The sequence below is a fragment of the Amblyomma americanum genome, chromosome 3 (assembly GCF_052857255.1).
Source record: "Amblyomma americanum isolate KBUSLIRL-KWMA chromosome 3, ASM5285725v1, whole genome shotgun sequence".
Classification (NCBI taxonomy): domain Eukaryota; kingdom Metazoa; phylum Arthropoda; class Arachnida; order Ixodida; family Ixodidae; genus Amblyomma; species Amblyomma americanum.
The window spans coordinates 219,505,831-219,524,290 of record NC_135499.1 but is presented as its reverse complement, the minus strand read 5'-3'; the positions used below and the strand labels follow the sequence as shown (position 1 = coordinate 219,524,290).

The following is an 18,460-nucleotide window of genomic DNA, read 5'->3' as shown; positions in this document are numbered from 1 at the left end:
ATAGTCTCTGCTGCCAGTTCATACTGAACAAGGAGGAATTGCAGTTTACAGCACAAATGATGAATGAGGAAAACGGGCATGACAGCATGGTGCCCGTTCATCAAACAATGTCTCGTCTCGTCTCTTGTGCTGTCAGAACCATGACTGATTGAAACAAACTCCTTCCGAAAGTGGTTGCAGCAATACAATGTGGGTTTCAGTGCATGAAGCAAGCTACTTCATGGCACTGTGGCCAGTCAGCCTAGTTTACTTATTAACCAATCCTGTCTTTCATGGTGAAACCTGGACAGTGTCGTTTGCTGCCTTTTCTAAGCTCTCTTGGGAAAATGCAAGTTCCCAGAAGTAGCATCCGAGTCCCCCAAAGGTGGGAAGCACATGGTACAGTAGTTTGTTTTATTTCCCGTTGTCATCCTGCCACTAACAAGTGCTACTAGTTAACTGTGGTGCCCTTAAAGGGACACCGAGAAAAGTTAGGCTGCACCGAAAGATAAACATACTCTACTAACATTAAAGAGGCTACTCCCACTGAAAATGGAGCTTTTATAAGCTACAAAGGGGTGAAAAATGAAATACACTGTCGCCACCAGCAACAGCTTTTAACAACAACAAAAAAAAAACTGCAATGACAGCGCTCCTTTTGTAGTGAATCTATTTCTGCCTTCATTCTAAAGTGGTGATCACGAAGTCTTGTCATCAGTGACATCACAAATTTGTGTCAAGTGGCAAGAAAAAATGTTCTGTTTTAAATTTAATTTTCTCATTAAATGCGTACTCTGCGAACAAACATCTACATAGCTACAAAGAGCCAGCAGTCATTTTACTGAGAGAAAAGATTGGAAGGAGCTGCCTTCAGCTCTTTTAGAAACAAGTGCCACTATTTGGTAAAAAAGAATGTCCCAACCAGCATTTGGGCTATGCACAACATACTGAAAAGGCAGTTTAGCTTTCTGCTCGAATCTCTGCTAATAAGGCGTGTCCTGCAAAGCAGTTCCAGAAAGCAAGTCTAACTGGCCTATCCCCATGTACGTCACGAATGTCATTTCAAAGACAACAGAAGAGAACATAACTATTTAATGCAATTTAAGTGACCCCATACACAAAACAATATATATACATATATATACCATGGCCATCCGCCATGTTTGTATCGTGGGCACAGTGTCAAGAGCACTGTACATGACCCAAACAGCAAAGCAATCAGGCTAGGTTTATCAAGCTACAAAGTTTAGTGTTTCCCAACGAGAATGAAGTGCCCGAAAAACAATGAAATGCAGCTTTCAAAGCTAGAGGTACAGGTTTATCACATGGAGTGAACAAGGTTGTACAAGGTTCATATACCCAAACTAATCAGGCGGATTTCTGAAAGGGAAAAATAGAATGCCAGATCGGATACGTACGCGCACGACAACTATATAATAGCAACTTGGCTTCATGAGACACCCATACGCATATGCATATTTGCCAACCACTCTAAAAACAGTGGCGAGTGAATGTGACTATAAAATCAAATGAATTATGTCTGACCACACCATGAAAAAAAATCTAGACAGATCTCAGAAATGCACACAGCCATTAACACTACTGCTGATGACAGTGAATTCGTGAACAGGATGTCTGTACTGCAAGTCTGTCCCATCCTTCCATTTCCTTTAAATACTGGGCAAGCGCTTCAAAAATTCCTAGTTATATCCTCCGAGCACAGCTTTTAGTGCACAATGCCCTCTTCCTTATCATGTACATGCACACATACTTATAAGAACCTACATGACAAAAACCAAAATACTACAATAACCCATAGTATAAGCCTGCATCATGGAATGTATGGGCAGCTACTAAAAATAAGCATAAACCTGTAGATTTAACATTGCACAGCCCAAATATTTTAAAAAGTGGGGATGTCACATTGAACTGCAAGGTTTCACTAAGTAAAAATATGTTGCATGTGTCCTGTAAATCAAGAAAACGCAGAACTTGTGCACGCAGTGATAAATGCAGCTGATCTGGCTACAACACCTGTACAGGACGAAAAACGACCACAAAAATAAAATATTAAATCAACTGCCAATTCTGAGAGAGTACATCAACACTTAAATGCAGAGAGCTGCCTCCATACATAAACAAAAAAAGGAGCAGATAACTGCGCAGCCGTCTCGAAAAGACTGACGCATGCATGACTATCACGTGCTGCATCACGATGTGCTTCGAAAGCACTCACAAGACTGAGTGACACTCTGAGGTTGGAGACACAAAGCAAGAACAATTCTCACAGGCTTTGCCAATACAACTGCTCCTGAGCAGCCACTAGTTATGGCGCAACCACCTACTTCGAAGATGCTGGATCCACCAATACAGACCACATAGCAACTTCTCACTATGAGCAACAAGGGCAGATAGTATAATTATGAGCTGCTCATAATCTCAAGGTGTATATTCATGAGTGTCAGGTTTAAAACCATTTTCAGATCTAAAACAAAAATTTCTAAATCAGGCATTGATACTAAATTTTAGTACAACGTACCCTTTCCCGTTTAGTTTACTAAAACAGTTCTTGCAAAGTTGTCCCTAATACTGCTCCCATGAGCAACAGTAGAAGAGTCCTTAAAATATAGCATATAAACTCAATGTTTCATGAGCACACAGATATCATGCCTTAAATTCATATTTGTGTCTTCATCCCAATAAATTTAAATACAAAGAACCCACAGTAGCCATGGATTACAGATGAACCATGTTTCTCCCACTTAACTGCTTCAGCACACAAAATACACACCTTCACTTCGGTACACAAACACTTCAGCTAAAAATGGACTTTCAACTTAAAAGTAAAAAGAAGGGTAACAAACTTTCACAAGGAGCGGCATCCATCAAATGGAATGATTTCCCCACAACAAGCCTGGTTATTGGCAAGCTAGGCAAACTATTCATGTCTAATACACCAGTTGCCTAAGAGGATAACAATAACAATTTCTCACAGTTCCATTTTCCTAAAGTGGCCTTGCCCCTGTTGACTGCCACTGCAACCATTTAGACCTAGCATGTTGCATTCCAGGCTGTTAATTCCACAACTTCATCTATTCTGCAGAAATGTACTGTTTAGGCCAATTACACAAAGCAAGGTGTTGCATGAAATGAATTGGTTCATACAGTCACTACAAATGGTCAGTGACACGCCGCAGTGGCACAGTGGCATTTGACTACTCAGCCTAAGGAAATGTGATCGCATCTTGGCTGCAGCAGCCCCCCTTCCATGGAGATGAAATACACTGACACCTGTGTCCTTTGCATTGTCCGTGCACATTAAAGAACCTGAGGTGGCCTAAATTAATCAAGAGACCTCCACTATGGTGCCTCTCATTGCTCATCTGTAGCTTTGGGACGTTACACCTCACATACTACCCCAGTAGCCATCACTACAAGCTCCCAAGATTAACCAGGATATGGCATAGGCGGCAACAAATCTTACTGAATGGCCTCGTCCCCCCGTGCACATTACAAGGAGGACCCCCCCCACCATAGGTTTCTGGGCTGGACTATCCACCTAGGACATCATGTGGCAGATACAGCATGACATACTCGACCAGGGCCCCATTCGGGCGACACTCACCATTCTCGGCCTCGACGTCAGTAAGGCGTTCGACAACATGTCGCACGCATCTATACTGACCAACCTTTCTCAGATGAATGTAGGCACCTGCACCTACAACTATATTTCCAACTTTCTCCACAACCGCACTGCAGAACTCCACATTGGAGACCTCTGCAGTGACAAAATCACCATGGGCACCACAGGGTGCAGTTTTGTTGCCGTTTCTCTTTAACATCACTGTGCGAGGCCTCTCCTCACTTCTGGACACCATACCTCATATCAGGCACACACAATACGCCGACGATATCACCCTCTGGAGCAACTCTGGCTCGGACGGAGAGATAAAAGATTCATTCCAACAGGCAATCGACGCCGTCCACGCTTTCATGCAGGCTAACGGTCTCGTTTGCTCACCCACCAAATACGAACTGTTAGTCATCCAGGATAGGCGGGTTCGCCGACCAATCCCCAACCCCCAAGAGCCGGCCATGCTCCACATCGACACCCACCTCATACTTCCCGTGCAGACCATCCGCGTGTTAGGTATGCTGGTGCAAAACAACACGCAGAACTCGGAAGCCATCCAACGCCTCCGAACCACCGCCCACCAAATCAACGGCCTCATCCGCTGCACCGCCACTCCCCGCAGAGGCACGATGGAACTGACCTCTGCCGCCTCACACAAGCCTTCCTTCTTAGTAGAATTGTCTACTCCTACCCCTATTTCCACCTGCGCCGCAGAGATAAACCGGTAAATAGCGTCATCTACTCAGCGTACAAGGTGGCAATGGGACTGCCCCAGTTCGCCAGCACGGAGCATCTGCTCCAGCTCGGGGTATACAACCACCTCATAGAAATTATCGAAGCACACAAGACTACCCAGATACACCGCCTTTCTTGCACCAAACACAGTCATCACAGTCTCCACCGTCTTAACATCAGCCCTACAGGTGACATCCACCCCACTTCTCCCCTTCCAAATGGAGCCTATCTATAGTCGACTGATCGTCAACCCCATGGCCAAGAACATGTTGGCCAGCCGCCACGATACGCACCGCCAACTCAAGGCCCAGGCTCTGGACAGATACTCCACCGACAAACACGCCATGTACATGGATGCGGCGAAATGAGACTCCAACACATACGTGGCCTGCGTAGCCACGCCAACCACCACCATCAATGCTGCCATAGTGCGCACACACTCCCCCACCGCTGGCGAAGAGTTCGCAATCGCGCTGGCCATCGTAGATCACCGCACACGCACAATTCTCAGCAACTCTAAACGAGCCATTCAAAATTTCTCGACGAACTCAATTTGTCTACCTGCCGCACACATCCTCTGCAGCTGCACTCTCGACCGCACTGCAAGCTTAGTGTGGGTACCTGCACACGTGGTGAACTCTGGGAATGAAGGGGTCGACCGTTTTGTCCGAGGCCTAACCAACCGGGCAGTCATCCCCTCGAACCCGGATGCTCTCACCGAGGCCCCCCATTCCTATGCGAAGTCAACTTCTACGAAGAGACAAGACGCGTGTATTCGCCTCCCTACCCTGACCTCAACCAAGCGCAAAGCCATCATGCTTCGCAGACTGCAGACCAATTCCACTCATTCTAGACTATACCTCATCACTGAAAGGGAATATGACCTCGTCGGTCCTAATTGCGACCACAGAGTGTTTGCCACTCAGGCACACATCCTCTGGGGATGCGAGGATAACCCGCCCCCACAAACATTACTGCCAGCCCCCTCCGCGGAGGGTTGGATCCAACTTCTTGAGAGAGACAAGAAGACAACTCATTCGTCTCGTGGGCTCAAGAAGTCGCTCCCACCTGGGGGCCACCCTCGGCCCACCTGCCCTAACTCCCAACCCTCAAGTGCCTAATAAAGTTGTTCTCTCGCTAACTGAATGAAACAGAGCAAAGCGACAAAAATAAGAACAACTTGTGCAATACTGTTTTTAATAAAAATTAGCCATGTGAAGAAGTAACACCATAGTACTTTATTGAAGAAAGGCAGTGCTAAAATATTTACAGTTGCACATGACAATGATTGCAAGACTGCATTTATGCGTCTATACTAGTGTTGGAAATCAATGCATTGACTTCATGAGGGTGCTGGCAACAGAATTTTCGCAGCAAGAACAGTCTTATTTTGTTTACCATTATTGTAGATTAGGTGAAACTGATGACTTAAAAAATTTGTTTTGGTGATACTATCCGGATGTTTCGATCGTTGTTTGGGGTGCATAGTGTGCTTATCCATGTGGTTATATGGCAGACCCAAATCATCACATGCGAGCCAAATATTAAAAAGCTAGGTGATTGCAGCTGATCTTGTCTGCTTGTGCATACTGTTTCACTTCATGCTTTGAAAAGAAAATATATGCGATCCGAGACATGACGTTGTTTTGCGCCTTTCACTGGAACCAGCTTCAAGCAACGGTTAAACTTTCAAAATGATGGCAAGATAATGGCACAGATCCAAACGGCGACGCAAGAGCGAAGCTAAAAGTGAAAGAGAAACGTAGGCAACTACCGCTCCTGGAAAACGCATTACGCGACAACTGTGACAGTTCAGTTCCTGTTATGGAAAAGGCGTAGCAAACCTGACACGGACGGCTGTCGCGGCACGTGAACGTGGGAACTGCAAGAGCACGCCCCTTGGAGGCATCGAGGAACCCGTACGCATAACGCCCCTTGCACGACGCCCGCCGACCGACCGTGAATCACAGCCTGGCTGCGAGACAGGGGACGTCGACACTTGCGCTTTTTTTTTTTTTTGCTGTTTACCGTTCTGCTGCAAGGCCTTGACATAACGGACGCTGCAGCGTTTACACGATAGCCACGTGCAAATTCGATAGCAACAAGCAATGTCCCCGAGGTGAACGCAGCGAGCACGACGAAGCTAGGTATCACTGGCGGTGATCAATAGCGCGAGTACTTTATCCTCTGCCCCCCGACGAGTGGCGAAGCCTGGCGTGTCGACCTCGGTGAAGGCGCACGGCTCGGACACAGCCGTGACGCAGCTTCGCTCAGCGATTCGGCGCACGCAACGGGGTCTCCACCTGACTGCGAAATCGCTGCCGGCTGGTCAGAGAGGCCCCTTTCCTTCGAACGCTGATTCACTTCGTGACGGACACGACCACAAAAGGCCACTGCGTCGCCGTGGCGCAAAAAGGCAAGCAAATGATAAAGATAGGAATACAAAGAAGTGATCTCACGCTTGCAGAAATAAAACTCGTCTGTAGCAAAACACGGGTCTTGTTCAGGAGCTTCTGCCGACTGGTAGGTTTCTAGAGGCAAGTGGGCGTATTTTGCAGCTTGTCAGGAACGACACGGCCCTTGGATGACGCTCTGACGAGCAATGGCGAGCCCGGACACACCGAGCACCGCGGCCAGCCGTCCGACGACGCGAATCCGCGGATAGCAATGTGATAAATAAACTGTCACCGCCGACGTCGGGAGACGGCTAGGCCTATTCGTGCTTAGGCCTAGAGCAATCTCGTTTACACGTACTAGAGCCCACTTCGCCACTGGCTCTCTCTCGACGATGCAGTTTTTCTTTTCCTTTCCCTTCTCAGCGCTTAAGAAAAACAACACTAGAAAAAGCACGCACTCTCTCACTGTATGCACACTATAGGAGCAACGGGAAAGCACACACAACTCACCTAATTGAAAACTTGAGTGTACTTCGGAGTGTCCGAAATACGGGCTAAAAACCAAAGTACGAAAAAATTTCACGCGGAGTCCACGGGGCTTCCTTTACACCACCCTCGAAAAATGTAGCCGAGTCACACAACGTCCTTGTAACCTTCCGCAGGGGCTTGTATGAACGGTGCCAATATAGTTCTCGGTAATGCTAGCACTCCTCCTCAACAACACAAAATCTATTAAACCGGTTAAACTCCTACTCCGTCAGAACACATTGCGAGCTTTCACCGAAAATCTTTGGATACACCCTGCAGCGAGAAGTCAGCGGACTATGTTTCCTGTTATCTCCACTTACTCTGGCGGCGGACAACAGTCGGTGACGTCATAATTTTCCGCTCTTTGTTGCCCACAGGACAAAATCACGCCGCTACAGCCGCAGCTACCGTAGCCGTACTAAAAGCGTGTCGTTGCCACAGTACAACCATAGAAAAACATACTTCGAAGTATGTTTCTCTATGGCACAACAAAAACAGGTCACCCAACAACGCACTCTAATGCGATTAATTAATGTTTCTCATCCCTAGGTGGCCACAGCAACTAGGTCATAGTTTCGTCTGCTCGACCAGTAGTAGCACGGTCGGTTGTGGCAGCAGAGTCCATTCGTAGAACGATCTTTCACGGTTCCGCCGTAGAGGCATTCGTCATCAACAGCAAAAGTTACTACACAAGCCATTTCGGCTTATCATGAGCGTATCTCTGTTTTGTTTAAACGCGGCCTATCCAGCATAACCGTCCAAATTTGGCCCGTTTACCACGAAAATGGGTGCTGCCGTCATGCGGTAGCAAACATTAGTTGGCTGTGGTCTTTCCCTGTTTTGGCATTGTGTTGAGACCGTCTATCTCTCGTTACCGATCTAGGCATTTCACTTATGCGCCAAGAAAGGCCACAGAAGCTCAACGTTTAGAAAGATCTGCGAGTCAGTTGAGAGTAGTTGGAAGTCTCCAATGGCAGCCGCGAGGCAACAAAGAGCGCTAGGAGCAGACGCTCTTTACCGTAGCGCAGCAATACTACGCAAATTTTGGAGTTTTCGAACGACGTTTAGCTTGAGTGTTGAGACATACTTTTGCCCTCACGCGTTCGATATAAGTAACGCACAACTGGTGAGCAAGAAGTTACCGTTAAACGGCTGCAGCAAGAGAACGTGTTACATCTGCGCGGGCGCAACGCGTTACGTTAGTATCATGCAGTTGGCATGAAATATGCATTGACCTTACCGAACCGAGCATTGAACGGCCCATACTTGAAAAGCAAGTACGCATATTTTTGATGCAGAAGCAAAACGAGAAATTTGGCACGATGATTGTGAATGCGAATTTTTATGGTGCAGGGCATATGGGGCCAAAGAGTGCCATTGCAAAAGGTGCTTTCGTCTTCTCAAGATGGGGTCGAAGATCCATTTCCCAAGCATTTCACCCTAAAGAATCCAAGCACCAGGCCTGGGTAAAGCTAGTACCCATTGTATCACCGCTGGGTACCCAGCAGTACTGGAGATGAACTCCGCACCTCCCGCATGCGAGGTGGATGCTCAAACCACTAGGCCACCGCTAAAAATTTGGCAATAAATGGTACGCATAAACAAGTGCAAAGCAACTGAAAGCATCACCTTTTTGCTGTTATACTGCTCTCTTTCAATTCTGGCAATGCTGAAATATGCAGACATGACACACATTGAAGCGCACAGTGCAACCAGAGAAATGAGAATAATCAAATGGCAGGGTAAAGGAAGGACACACAGATGCAAACAGGGCTGTGGTTTATTTATGACACTGCAGGTATGAAATAGTCGTCAGTGTTGCAAAAGGCATACAAACATTCAAACAAAATGCCTACCACTAAATGATATCTCACATACAATGTTCGGCTTCCCTTTGTGCAAGCGAAGCAAAGATTGCTGCATTACAACAAAAATGTGAAAGCTTCATTATTAACGAATGGTCATGATCAGCTAGTACACTCAACAGTGTATTGCTAGGTAAAAATAAAACAACATCTACAATAAACGAAAACAACATTACCTTTTCAATGCATGTAAATAATGTGACTAGCAAACATGGAACATAATACTATATGGGTAAACTCACAAATAAAATTATTCAACTTGTAATATGGGTAGTAAATAAATGTTGGCTCTTTTCACTTTGCTAAGCTCTCGTGATTAAGAACGCTGAATCAGGGCTGGCTATCATAAATTAAGTACACATACCATAATTCACATTTCACCAAACCAAAGTGAGCAAATGTATTACGGTGCACAAAAGATCAGCTCACAGATGCTTTGTGACAGCTTTGGCATTGACTTCATAAGACCAAAAATTAAACTTCTTATGTAGAAGGAGAACAAACATAAAGTCAATTTCGTTGGTTTTACACTAATACAGCACTCAGTAACAGAGCAATAAACAATGGAAGGTCAAAGAATGACGGAGTGATAGTTCCAGGGACTAGATGGCCACAGAAAGCAACAAAGTAATATATGTTACTGCTTTACATTAAATGAGGAATACACATAACATAATTATGCTTAATTTACTCAGCAGAAATTTCAGAACCTTGTTCAATATCTGCATTTATGACATTTCAGTCCAGACCAATAAATGCAAGATGCAAAGATTTACCACATGACAATGACTTTCTAACATATGAACATCAGTACAGTCATACAGTCAGCATTGCTCAAAGAGCCTTTACACAAGCAGCAAACAGCAACTGTCACCCACCAAGCTATGAAGTTTTTTTTGCTAGTAATTCAGCTAATGAAAAGAAGAAAGTTGATACAAGTAAATATTTTTCCATTAAAGGATGTAAGGCTCTTACAAAAAATGCAGTTTTTTCAAAGCTCATCCTTGGAACAGTAGATCGATCAGGCATGTCACAACAAACAAAATGAGATATACCAAACTATGTGATAAAGCACCACTGTTGCTTTTTTTTTTTTCTGGTATGCATCCACACAATGACTGTAACTTGTGACAGTATATGCAAACGTTAGTAGTAGGGGACACACATTGAGCCGTATCATGAATGCTGGTCCATGCACCTAACTCAGCTGTTCAGCCTGGGCCCCAAATAGTATCTCAATTATTTCAACCCAGTTTCCACTGTAAACTGTTTAGTTCTTTGTAGTACAAAGCTTGCATTAAACATTGCCATACTGCCTAACCAATCACATTAAAGAAAAAAACAATTTTGATTACATTTATAACTCCATGGTGAATTTTTTTAACCTTTACAGACTTCTATTTTAAAAACTGTAAGAGATATGTCGATGCGGTCTGTTGAGCTGGATTGTGCAGCAAGGCGGACATTATGTACCACATATTGATCAATACTTAAACAATTTATTAACAAATTATCTAATAAACTTATTTACTTTACTTTAGAGGTCAAGATTACATGCAAAAATGATGGCCATCAATGTCAAAGGTGAGCTGTGAAGTGAGCAAAGCGGTTCAAAATATTGAATGTCAAAAATAAGCATTTGAAAGCTCATTGAGTCGGCTTTCCTCCATTGCATATCGCACAGTTCTTAAAATAAAAATTTGTAAATGTTAAAAAAAAAAATCACCCTGTATAGTGCTACGTTGAATCTTTTCTGACACACTTAAATTTTAGTAGTGCCGCCATGGTGGCTCAGTGGTTATGGTGCTCAGCTGCTGAGCAGGCAGACGCGGGTTCAATCTTGGCCAGGGAGGTCACATTTCGATGGAGGCGAAATACTAGAGGCCCGTGTGCTGTGCGATGACAGTGCACATTAAAGAATCCCAGGTGGTCGAAATTATCCACAGCCCTCCACTACGGCACTCCTCAAAGCCCGAGTCGCTCTAGGACGTTAAACCCAATGAACGAAACTACATTTTCAGTAGCGTAAAATAAAGCACTCAATTTTCCTAGCCTGGGCACCATCACGAAGGATAATATGCGCTATTGCTAGAATTAATTTCTACTAAAAAGAATCGTTTTTAGTAAAGGAAAGGTGCAAGTCTCACTTCTGGGTGGATACCCCAACCATACTATGAGGGAATGAAACGAAGGAAGAGACCCTGTAATGGAGGGCTTCAGACCAATTTTGACCACCTGTGGTTCTTTTAACATGTACTGACATTTCACAGGAAATAGGTGGCTTATGCATTTCACCTGCATCTAAACGTAGTGGCCAAGGCCGGGATCTGACACACTGACTGGGTTTTGGCACTAATAAATAGTGAACGTGTGCACACTGGCATCCACCTTCATTACTAAGCTCATGCAATAGTCTTCTGAAGAAAGGAGTTAAGAGCCACACAGTTTTAGTGCCATGAAATATATGCATAATATCACATCACTTTCACTCCAAGTAAGCTGCACTTCGGCGAAATGAATGTTCTACAGCTCAAAATGCAAGCAATGACACAAAGAAGAGGGAGAACAGAGACAAAAGCACAAACTTTGTTGTGTTGCCCCAGCACCTTGTGCTGAAGAATGTTCATTATGGATAACCAACCGATCCACACCTACAGCCTAGTGAATTTCACCTCTACAATTCAGATGACAATAATATTACTTTGCAGTTGTGAGAGGATCAATTTTGCTACATAAAAGAGCAATACCGCTGACGTACTGAAGCCCACAAAAAACAAGAAAACTAAAACATGAAATGACTTAGTCTCAAACAGCCTAACATCCACCAGTCTGTGCTGTCAATAGTCTTTACAGTTATTGTGTTAAGCTAAAATGGGGGAAGCTGAACAGAGGTAAAGTTGACAACGAAAACAGCAGCACATGGCAATGCAACACAGACTGCCGATGCATGAACATGGCAGCTTGCTATGTTGTACTTATTAATATGACTAAAAAAGCACACAGCATCATGTAACATGATGATAATGATTGATTTTTATGGCGCAAGGGCATCTGTGGCCAAAGAGCGCCATGCACAAGGCTTTTACTTCTACTAAGGTGGGTTCAAAGACATGTAACAGGAACGCAAAAGGACTTATTACAAATGTCACCCATAGGCAGCACAAGTTAGAGTGCTAACTTTGTTTTGGTGCAGAAAAGTTAGCAACGAAGTGACTGGAAAAATGTGCCTGTCAAATGGGCCACTTAACGCTAGGCACCTCTAGGGTGCATAGTGCACTGAAAACAAGACCTTTCACTACTAGGTGCTAACCGCTGCGGTGGCTCAGTGGTTATGGCGCTCAGCTACTGATCTGGAGTTCCAGGGTTCGAACCCGACTACGGCGGCTGCGTTTTTATGGAGGCAAAACGCTAAGGCACCCGTGTGCTGTGGGATGTCAGTGCACGTTAAAGGTCCCCAGGTGGTCAAAATTATTCCGGAGCCCTCCACTATGGCACCTCTCTCTTCCTTTCTTCTCTCACTCCCTCCTATATCCCTTCCCTTACGATATACGAGACAGATACTGCACCATTTCCTTTCCCCCAAAACCTATTATTATTATTATTATTATTATTATTATTATTATTATTATTATTATTATTATTATTATTATTCACTACTAAATACAAGAACAGATTCCAAGGCAACTGCACCCTTACCTAATGGCTTACAACAGGGACAGGCAACAGAAAGCATTATCAAGTTAACAGCCAACAACTCAGGACATGTGTAGAAGTACACCTAAGGAAAAATTTAATGTAAATGGTAATGATCACATTAAATGAAAAAGTAAAAAAATGCAAGTATATTTTTAATATGTTTTGAAGTCAGAAACAAACTGTGTAATAATATGTGAGATGGCACAAAAGTTTGTCTGATTTTACATGTGTACAAAATCCATTGCTGAACCACCCCAATGTTCAGTCATTCAGCAGTTTTTGATATAAGTGCCACCAATATCGACAGAAAACTTTATATTGCAGAAGATGGCATGCAGCAGTGGCAAAAATCTTGTTTTGTGAGTTCACCAAACCGTTCTTGAACCCCTGCGGCAACCTCATTCCCATTATGGTAAATTTTCGCCTTATCTTTTGATTAATTATAAGAAGTCGGCCGAGGATAGCTAGCTGTTGGTACGGCAAGGCCAAATTTATTTTAATCTGAAAGCAGCAACAAGTCCAATGCATTTGGGGGAAATCTTCAATGTGCAGCAGTTCTGTTGCAATTACTTTGTCACCCCTATTGCAAAGCACTTCCCCACTACAAAAGCTGAGCCCTAGCTTGGGGGACAACGCTAAAATTTTTATCCTTCAGAAAAACAGAGAAACCTGAACCCACACGTCACGCAAGGCATATGCTTCACTACTAGGCAACTGCTACATTTCAAAACAGAATGGGACCCTAACCCAAGATTTATGCCCACAAGAATGCCAAGCGCCAGCTCAGGAGAGGTAAAAAAACAGCCTCACTGTGCTAACCAGAAGCCATTTTGGATAGGGTAGTTAATAAAGTGACTGTGTCAAACAGGTGCTCATACCAAGTTCAAGCACCAAAGCAAAATCAATTTTCTTCAACTATAAAAGATTTGAACCAGCTGCATAGCTTTCCCTAGCAGCTGTATAGCAACACTCAGGTAGAGCTAATGACAGCTCTTTCCTTTGAATCCTCATTCAGTTTGGGCACTTCCCCAAACAAGATTGGGCTAGGCTTCCATGCCTTTCTGTTCCACGTGTCCTTGTCAGTAGCTGAGTTTTACACAATTTTACAGGCACATTTTCCCTCTGGTCCGCTTCTCTTTTCACTAACCCCATGCCTTCATTGAGCACTCAAATCTTCTTTCAGCAACAAGAAGCTACCGGAAGACAAGCCCAAGGTCATACTGGCTGCAGTGGTGTCTGAATTTAGCCTCCACAGGTGAAAAGTATTCACACCTGTGTGAATGGTGTATGCAAAGACAATGCACTGTAGAAGAGTAATGGCACAAGGTGCAGTCCAATGTATCTAATCTGATGGTGAGTTGGAGTCTGATACATGCACTGATACAAGCATGCGGTGTTCATTTTATTTTCAAGGGAACATTTCTACTGTTCGTGATAAAGAAATCGAGACATCACGCCACTTGACTGCACCGACTTCATGGGCACAGAGGTGTCAGAGGGAAGCTGAAGAGTTCGTCAAATTCAAAAAACCGTCAGTGTTCGGATGTAGGCACCTTATAACACATCGGAATATAATTTTTTTTTGTCACCCCTACTCCTAGCAGGGACGTAATTAGCAGTTGAAATCATGCTGCCACTCCACACAGTGTTGCATGTGAAGCACACCAGAAGAGTCCAGCAGCAAGTGAAAAGCCAACTCAGTGACATCAGCACTGGCGTCTCTCGATTCTGCGTCACTGCCAGCTATACTGGCTTGTGTGTATGCCAGTCAAACAAGCCCGAAATCAGCTTTGTCTACTCATTATCTTATTAAAGCGCATTGGCAGATGGGAGTAAAAGCAGTTCAAGTCTGAGTGAAGTGGTGGCCTCACCATGTCAGCGTCCTGCACAGCCTTCCAAAATACGAACGCCAATGGCGGCAACAACACCATCTTAAACTACTACCTGCAAAAGAAGTGGCTAGCAGTGCAGCTGGCAACGACTTTGAAAGGCGACAATTTCAAGCTCTGATCACTCCTGTGATAACGATACTGTTAGAGCTTTTTAGTAATGCGCGCAGTCAGTTTACAAATAAAGTAATCTCAAATGAGGCCCACCGCAAAACTATCAGTCTTCGCTCACAAAACCGGCTTGTTACTGTCACTGACAACAGCTTTCACCGAGAGAAATACATCACAATGAAGAGTAAATAAAGTCTCTGCTCACAGGCATTTTTGCATTTCACCTCCATCAAAATGCAGCCACCACTGTCAGGATTCAAGTTCAAAAGGGAAGTGACAAAAACGCACCGACCGTCGCTTCTTTCCAGTGACCATTTGTTAGCCGAAACACGTTTCGACCTTGGCATTTTTGTCACCATTGCGAGGACAGCAATGGTTATTTTCCCATGCAAGTTCATTTTCTGGCTTCTAATCTCACGCAAAAACTATCAAAACTATGTTCACATGCTCAATGCCAATCAATGCCTGACAATGTTTGAGATCATTTTGTAGCGATAGCTACATTACAGTAGCATTCCGAGCCTTTGGCGTGGCGCCGCCACCCTGTGGCTGCGCCGTCACACTGTCACGTGGTTGGTCACGTGATGCGGAGCAGCTGCCGGTGGCGCGGCACCATGTCTGATCACGTGGTTTATCACGTAGTTGGTCACGTGACCAAGTTCCACTCGGCCAGCTGTAGCTATCGCATCACTCCAGGATTAACCAGAGCTAAACCACTGCCAATTTTTTTTTGTTTCAGCACCGTGTCCCTGCCATTGCTCGAGTTTGTTGTGGCACCTTGAAGTATTAGAGACTAAGGAGCATATGGAAAAGCTCCAAGCGCCTCAGGGTATCAAAAACAGTCCATAATTGCACAGTGAGTGTGTGATGTCTGCAAGACACAGAAGCACTGGAGCAGACCCTAGTTCTGATGTCACAGTTCTCGTGGCCAATCACACAGCACCCAGAGCTCAAGAAGTACTTTGGTTTGGGCTAGTTGGTGCATAGCTTTTTGATGATGTCAGGACGGCGCGAAAACAACACGGACAAAAGAGGCGCCTGTCCTGTTGTGTTCGTGTGCCTCTTTTCTCCTTGTTGTTTTCGCGCCGTCCTGACATCATCAAAAAAACCCAGAGCTGTTCTGTAGATGGCACTGCAGGCATACATTTTTCATTAATTAAGAATGTCGGTGCGTAGTTTTCTCTTGTTCGTGGAAGATTTCCATGTTCTAGAGAAAAAACACATGAATTGGCAGTTTTAACAAAATTTTTTCGAAAACCACTTCAGCATCTCTTTAAAGCCTGTGCACATAAGCATACATCAAACCCTAAGGCCATAAATATTGAAAGGGCACTACACATGGTATTACAAGGAACAAGATACAAAGTGGCAATTCAGTCCAGACCAGGTAACACTGGTAACGACTGGCAAACGTTATCAGTAATCTAGACCAGAAATTGGTGCCATTGTTAGCAAAGCTAATTTCAATGCAATGGCACTTATAAACACTGTCTGCTCTTTTCATGTCCCAGTCGAGCCCATCTATCTATGACAAACATGACCATCAGTAAGTGGACTAAGCACAACATACTGAACTCTCTCATGAGGTGGATTTTCATAGTACACTTTTAACACACTAAGCGTGAGCCATCCCCAGCATGGAAAATAGTGGAACTGGTTGGCATGTTTTCATGTCACTGTCCATTTTTGCCATCAGCAGAAAATAATTGAAGCGGAAAACACATCAGCAAGCACAAGTCATGTGATCGAAGGCTGCTTTTAATTACAGTCCAAACGTCACCTAATCACGAAATTTCAACACAGGTTGGTAATTTTTGCACCTACAGCGATTCATTTTCATCAGGATGCTTTTACTACCAGCTAGGTTTGGGGCCCAATTAAAGCCAGGGGTAATAGGTACTCTGCTTTTCAGGTTGCACTCATAAAGAAGGTGCATTTATGAGGCAGTTGACGGTGCCTGTGCATTAGTTGTAATCGAGCATCATGCCAAGGATGCCCATTCCATCTGAGATAGCCGTAGTGTGCACCACGACAGTAATGTCACCTTCAATCGTACTGAGTGAGCATTCAGTGTAATTATGCGTGCCTGTCACACATGCGCTCGACTGCATAATGCTATTTTACTCCTGCCAATTTCTGGACAGCCCACTTTTGGCACCGCTGTGACCTTCACCTCTGTCACCTGTAGTCACATCTGTATGCACAACATAATGTGTATCCCTTGGTTTCAAGATCATCGACAAGGCCATCACACAAACACACGAAACCATGCACATTAGAATGAAGACCATTGGGATCACCATCAAATCCAGAAGCAAAACAAGGTTCCATCTTTTAACCCTGTAGCTGAAGGATGCATTGGCTATTGAGTAGCACCACGAAATTTTTCATGGTGTGTACCAGATGCTCTAGCCTCAAAATGTTTCACAAACAGCATGCACACTGAATTCCATGAAATGGTATTTGACGAACATGTGACATCACCTACCTCAGTGAACTGTAACAGAGGACCACAGGAGGACAAGAGCAGAAAGATGTGACAAGCAGGGAAAAAGAATCTTTGGAAAAACGAGAACTTGGAGGAGTCCTCAGGTTTTAGGAGAGCGCCTGGTTAGAGAGTTCTGAAGCCGGTAAAGCAGTGTTGTCTTGGGGATGCCGAATCGCCGTGCGGCGGCCGTCATAGGCACTCCTTCCGCAAAGACAGCACTCAATGCCCGCTGCATTTGCTCTTCTGTCCAGCCAGAGTTGCGACCACCTCTCGCAGGAAACAATGAATGGGAGGCTCCTGCACATAAAGGAGAACCCAGCATGCATATGTGTTGCACGCTGGATTGCACAGTGCATTTCTACTGCAACAATTCCCAGATTTTAAACAGGTGCGACGAGCTCATAGCAAACAGCAACATCATTGTGGCTTTCATCAAACCAGGTGGCTGCATGCCAAGCAGCAGTGGCTGAAAAGCTGTCTGGCTAAAATTGGCAAATGTGAATACTTATGTACTGTTAATATCATTCTTAATGCTATTATTTGCTTTGTTGTACAATACCTCAGCATCGGTCTTAAATGTGTTCTCTTTTGTAGTTTTAATGGAACGCCATTTTTAGTATCCAGATCATTTTTTTCTGTATAACTAGGGACTTCTTGAGTTTTGTACCTTGTCATTGGCCCTTTTTCTATGCTTTGCATTTCACCATTTGGTATGCTTAGTACGCTTTGTAGTCACTGATGGTTTCTAATTAGTTGTCGCATGCTGTACACTACGCCTTGTATTTGGTTTCCTGGACCTAGTCAAGCTGCAATAGGAGCTTTTATCCAGGAAACCATCCAGAAAAGTCTGGTGCATAATTCTGGCAAATAAAATTGAATTGAACTGGATTGAATTTCAGACACACAATGCCAACTTTTATTAATTCGATTTTTCTTTGAATTCAATCGTATTCACAAGTCCCGACAGCTGGTCACTCTTTTCTATGGAGGAAAGAACCGCATTAATAGACCCTTTGGAAAAATCAGACTGGCAACCTGAAGAACAGTTTACGTCTATCTACGCATGGCCATTCCTTCAGAGTAGTGCCAGTGCACCAAATATACCAGTCAGGCAGTTTGTTTACGTTGCATGTTCAGCC

The 18,460-nt window shown here is 44.3% G+C and overlaps 2 protein-coding genes across 5 annotated transcripts in view; both read right to left on the bottom strand.

Moving 5' to 3' along the window:
• Positions 1–7,595, bottom strand: part of Rab5 (RAS oncogene family member Rab5) — a 44,245-nt gene extending 36,650 nt beyond the window's left edge. The window contains exon 1 of one of the 3 annotated variants that reach the window (XM_077660085.1): positions 7,255–7,595. Coding sequence is in view for 1 of the 3 variants with exons in the window: in XM_077660084.1 (XP_077516210.1) it covers positions 3,605–3,643 (39 nt within the window). In the remaining 2 variants the exon portion in view is untranslated. Of the gene's footprint in view, positions 1–3,604; positions 3,659–6,807 lie in introns of those variants that run through there. The other 2 variants (XM_077660086.1, XM_077660084.1) reach the window with 2 other exon arrangements.
• A 1,439-nt stretch (positions 7,596–9,034) lies between these two features.
• LOC144126121 (uncharacterized) overlaps positions 9,035–18,460 on the bottom strand; it is a 47,841-nt gene continuing 38,415 nt past the window's right edge. For both annotated transcript variants that reach the window (XM_077660083.1, XM_077660081.1), the window contains exon 7: positions 9,035–17,618. In XM_077660083.1, coding sequence (XP_077516209.1) covers positions 17,422–17,618 — 197 coding nt within the window. In that variant the 3' untranslated portion in view covers positions 9,035–17,421. The remainder of the gene's footprint in view (positions 17,619–18,460) is intronic.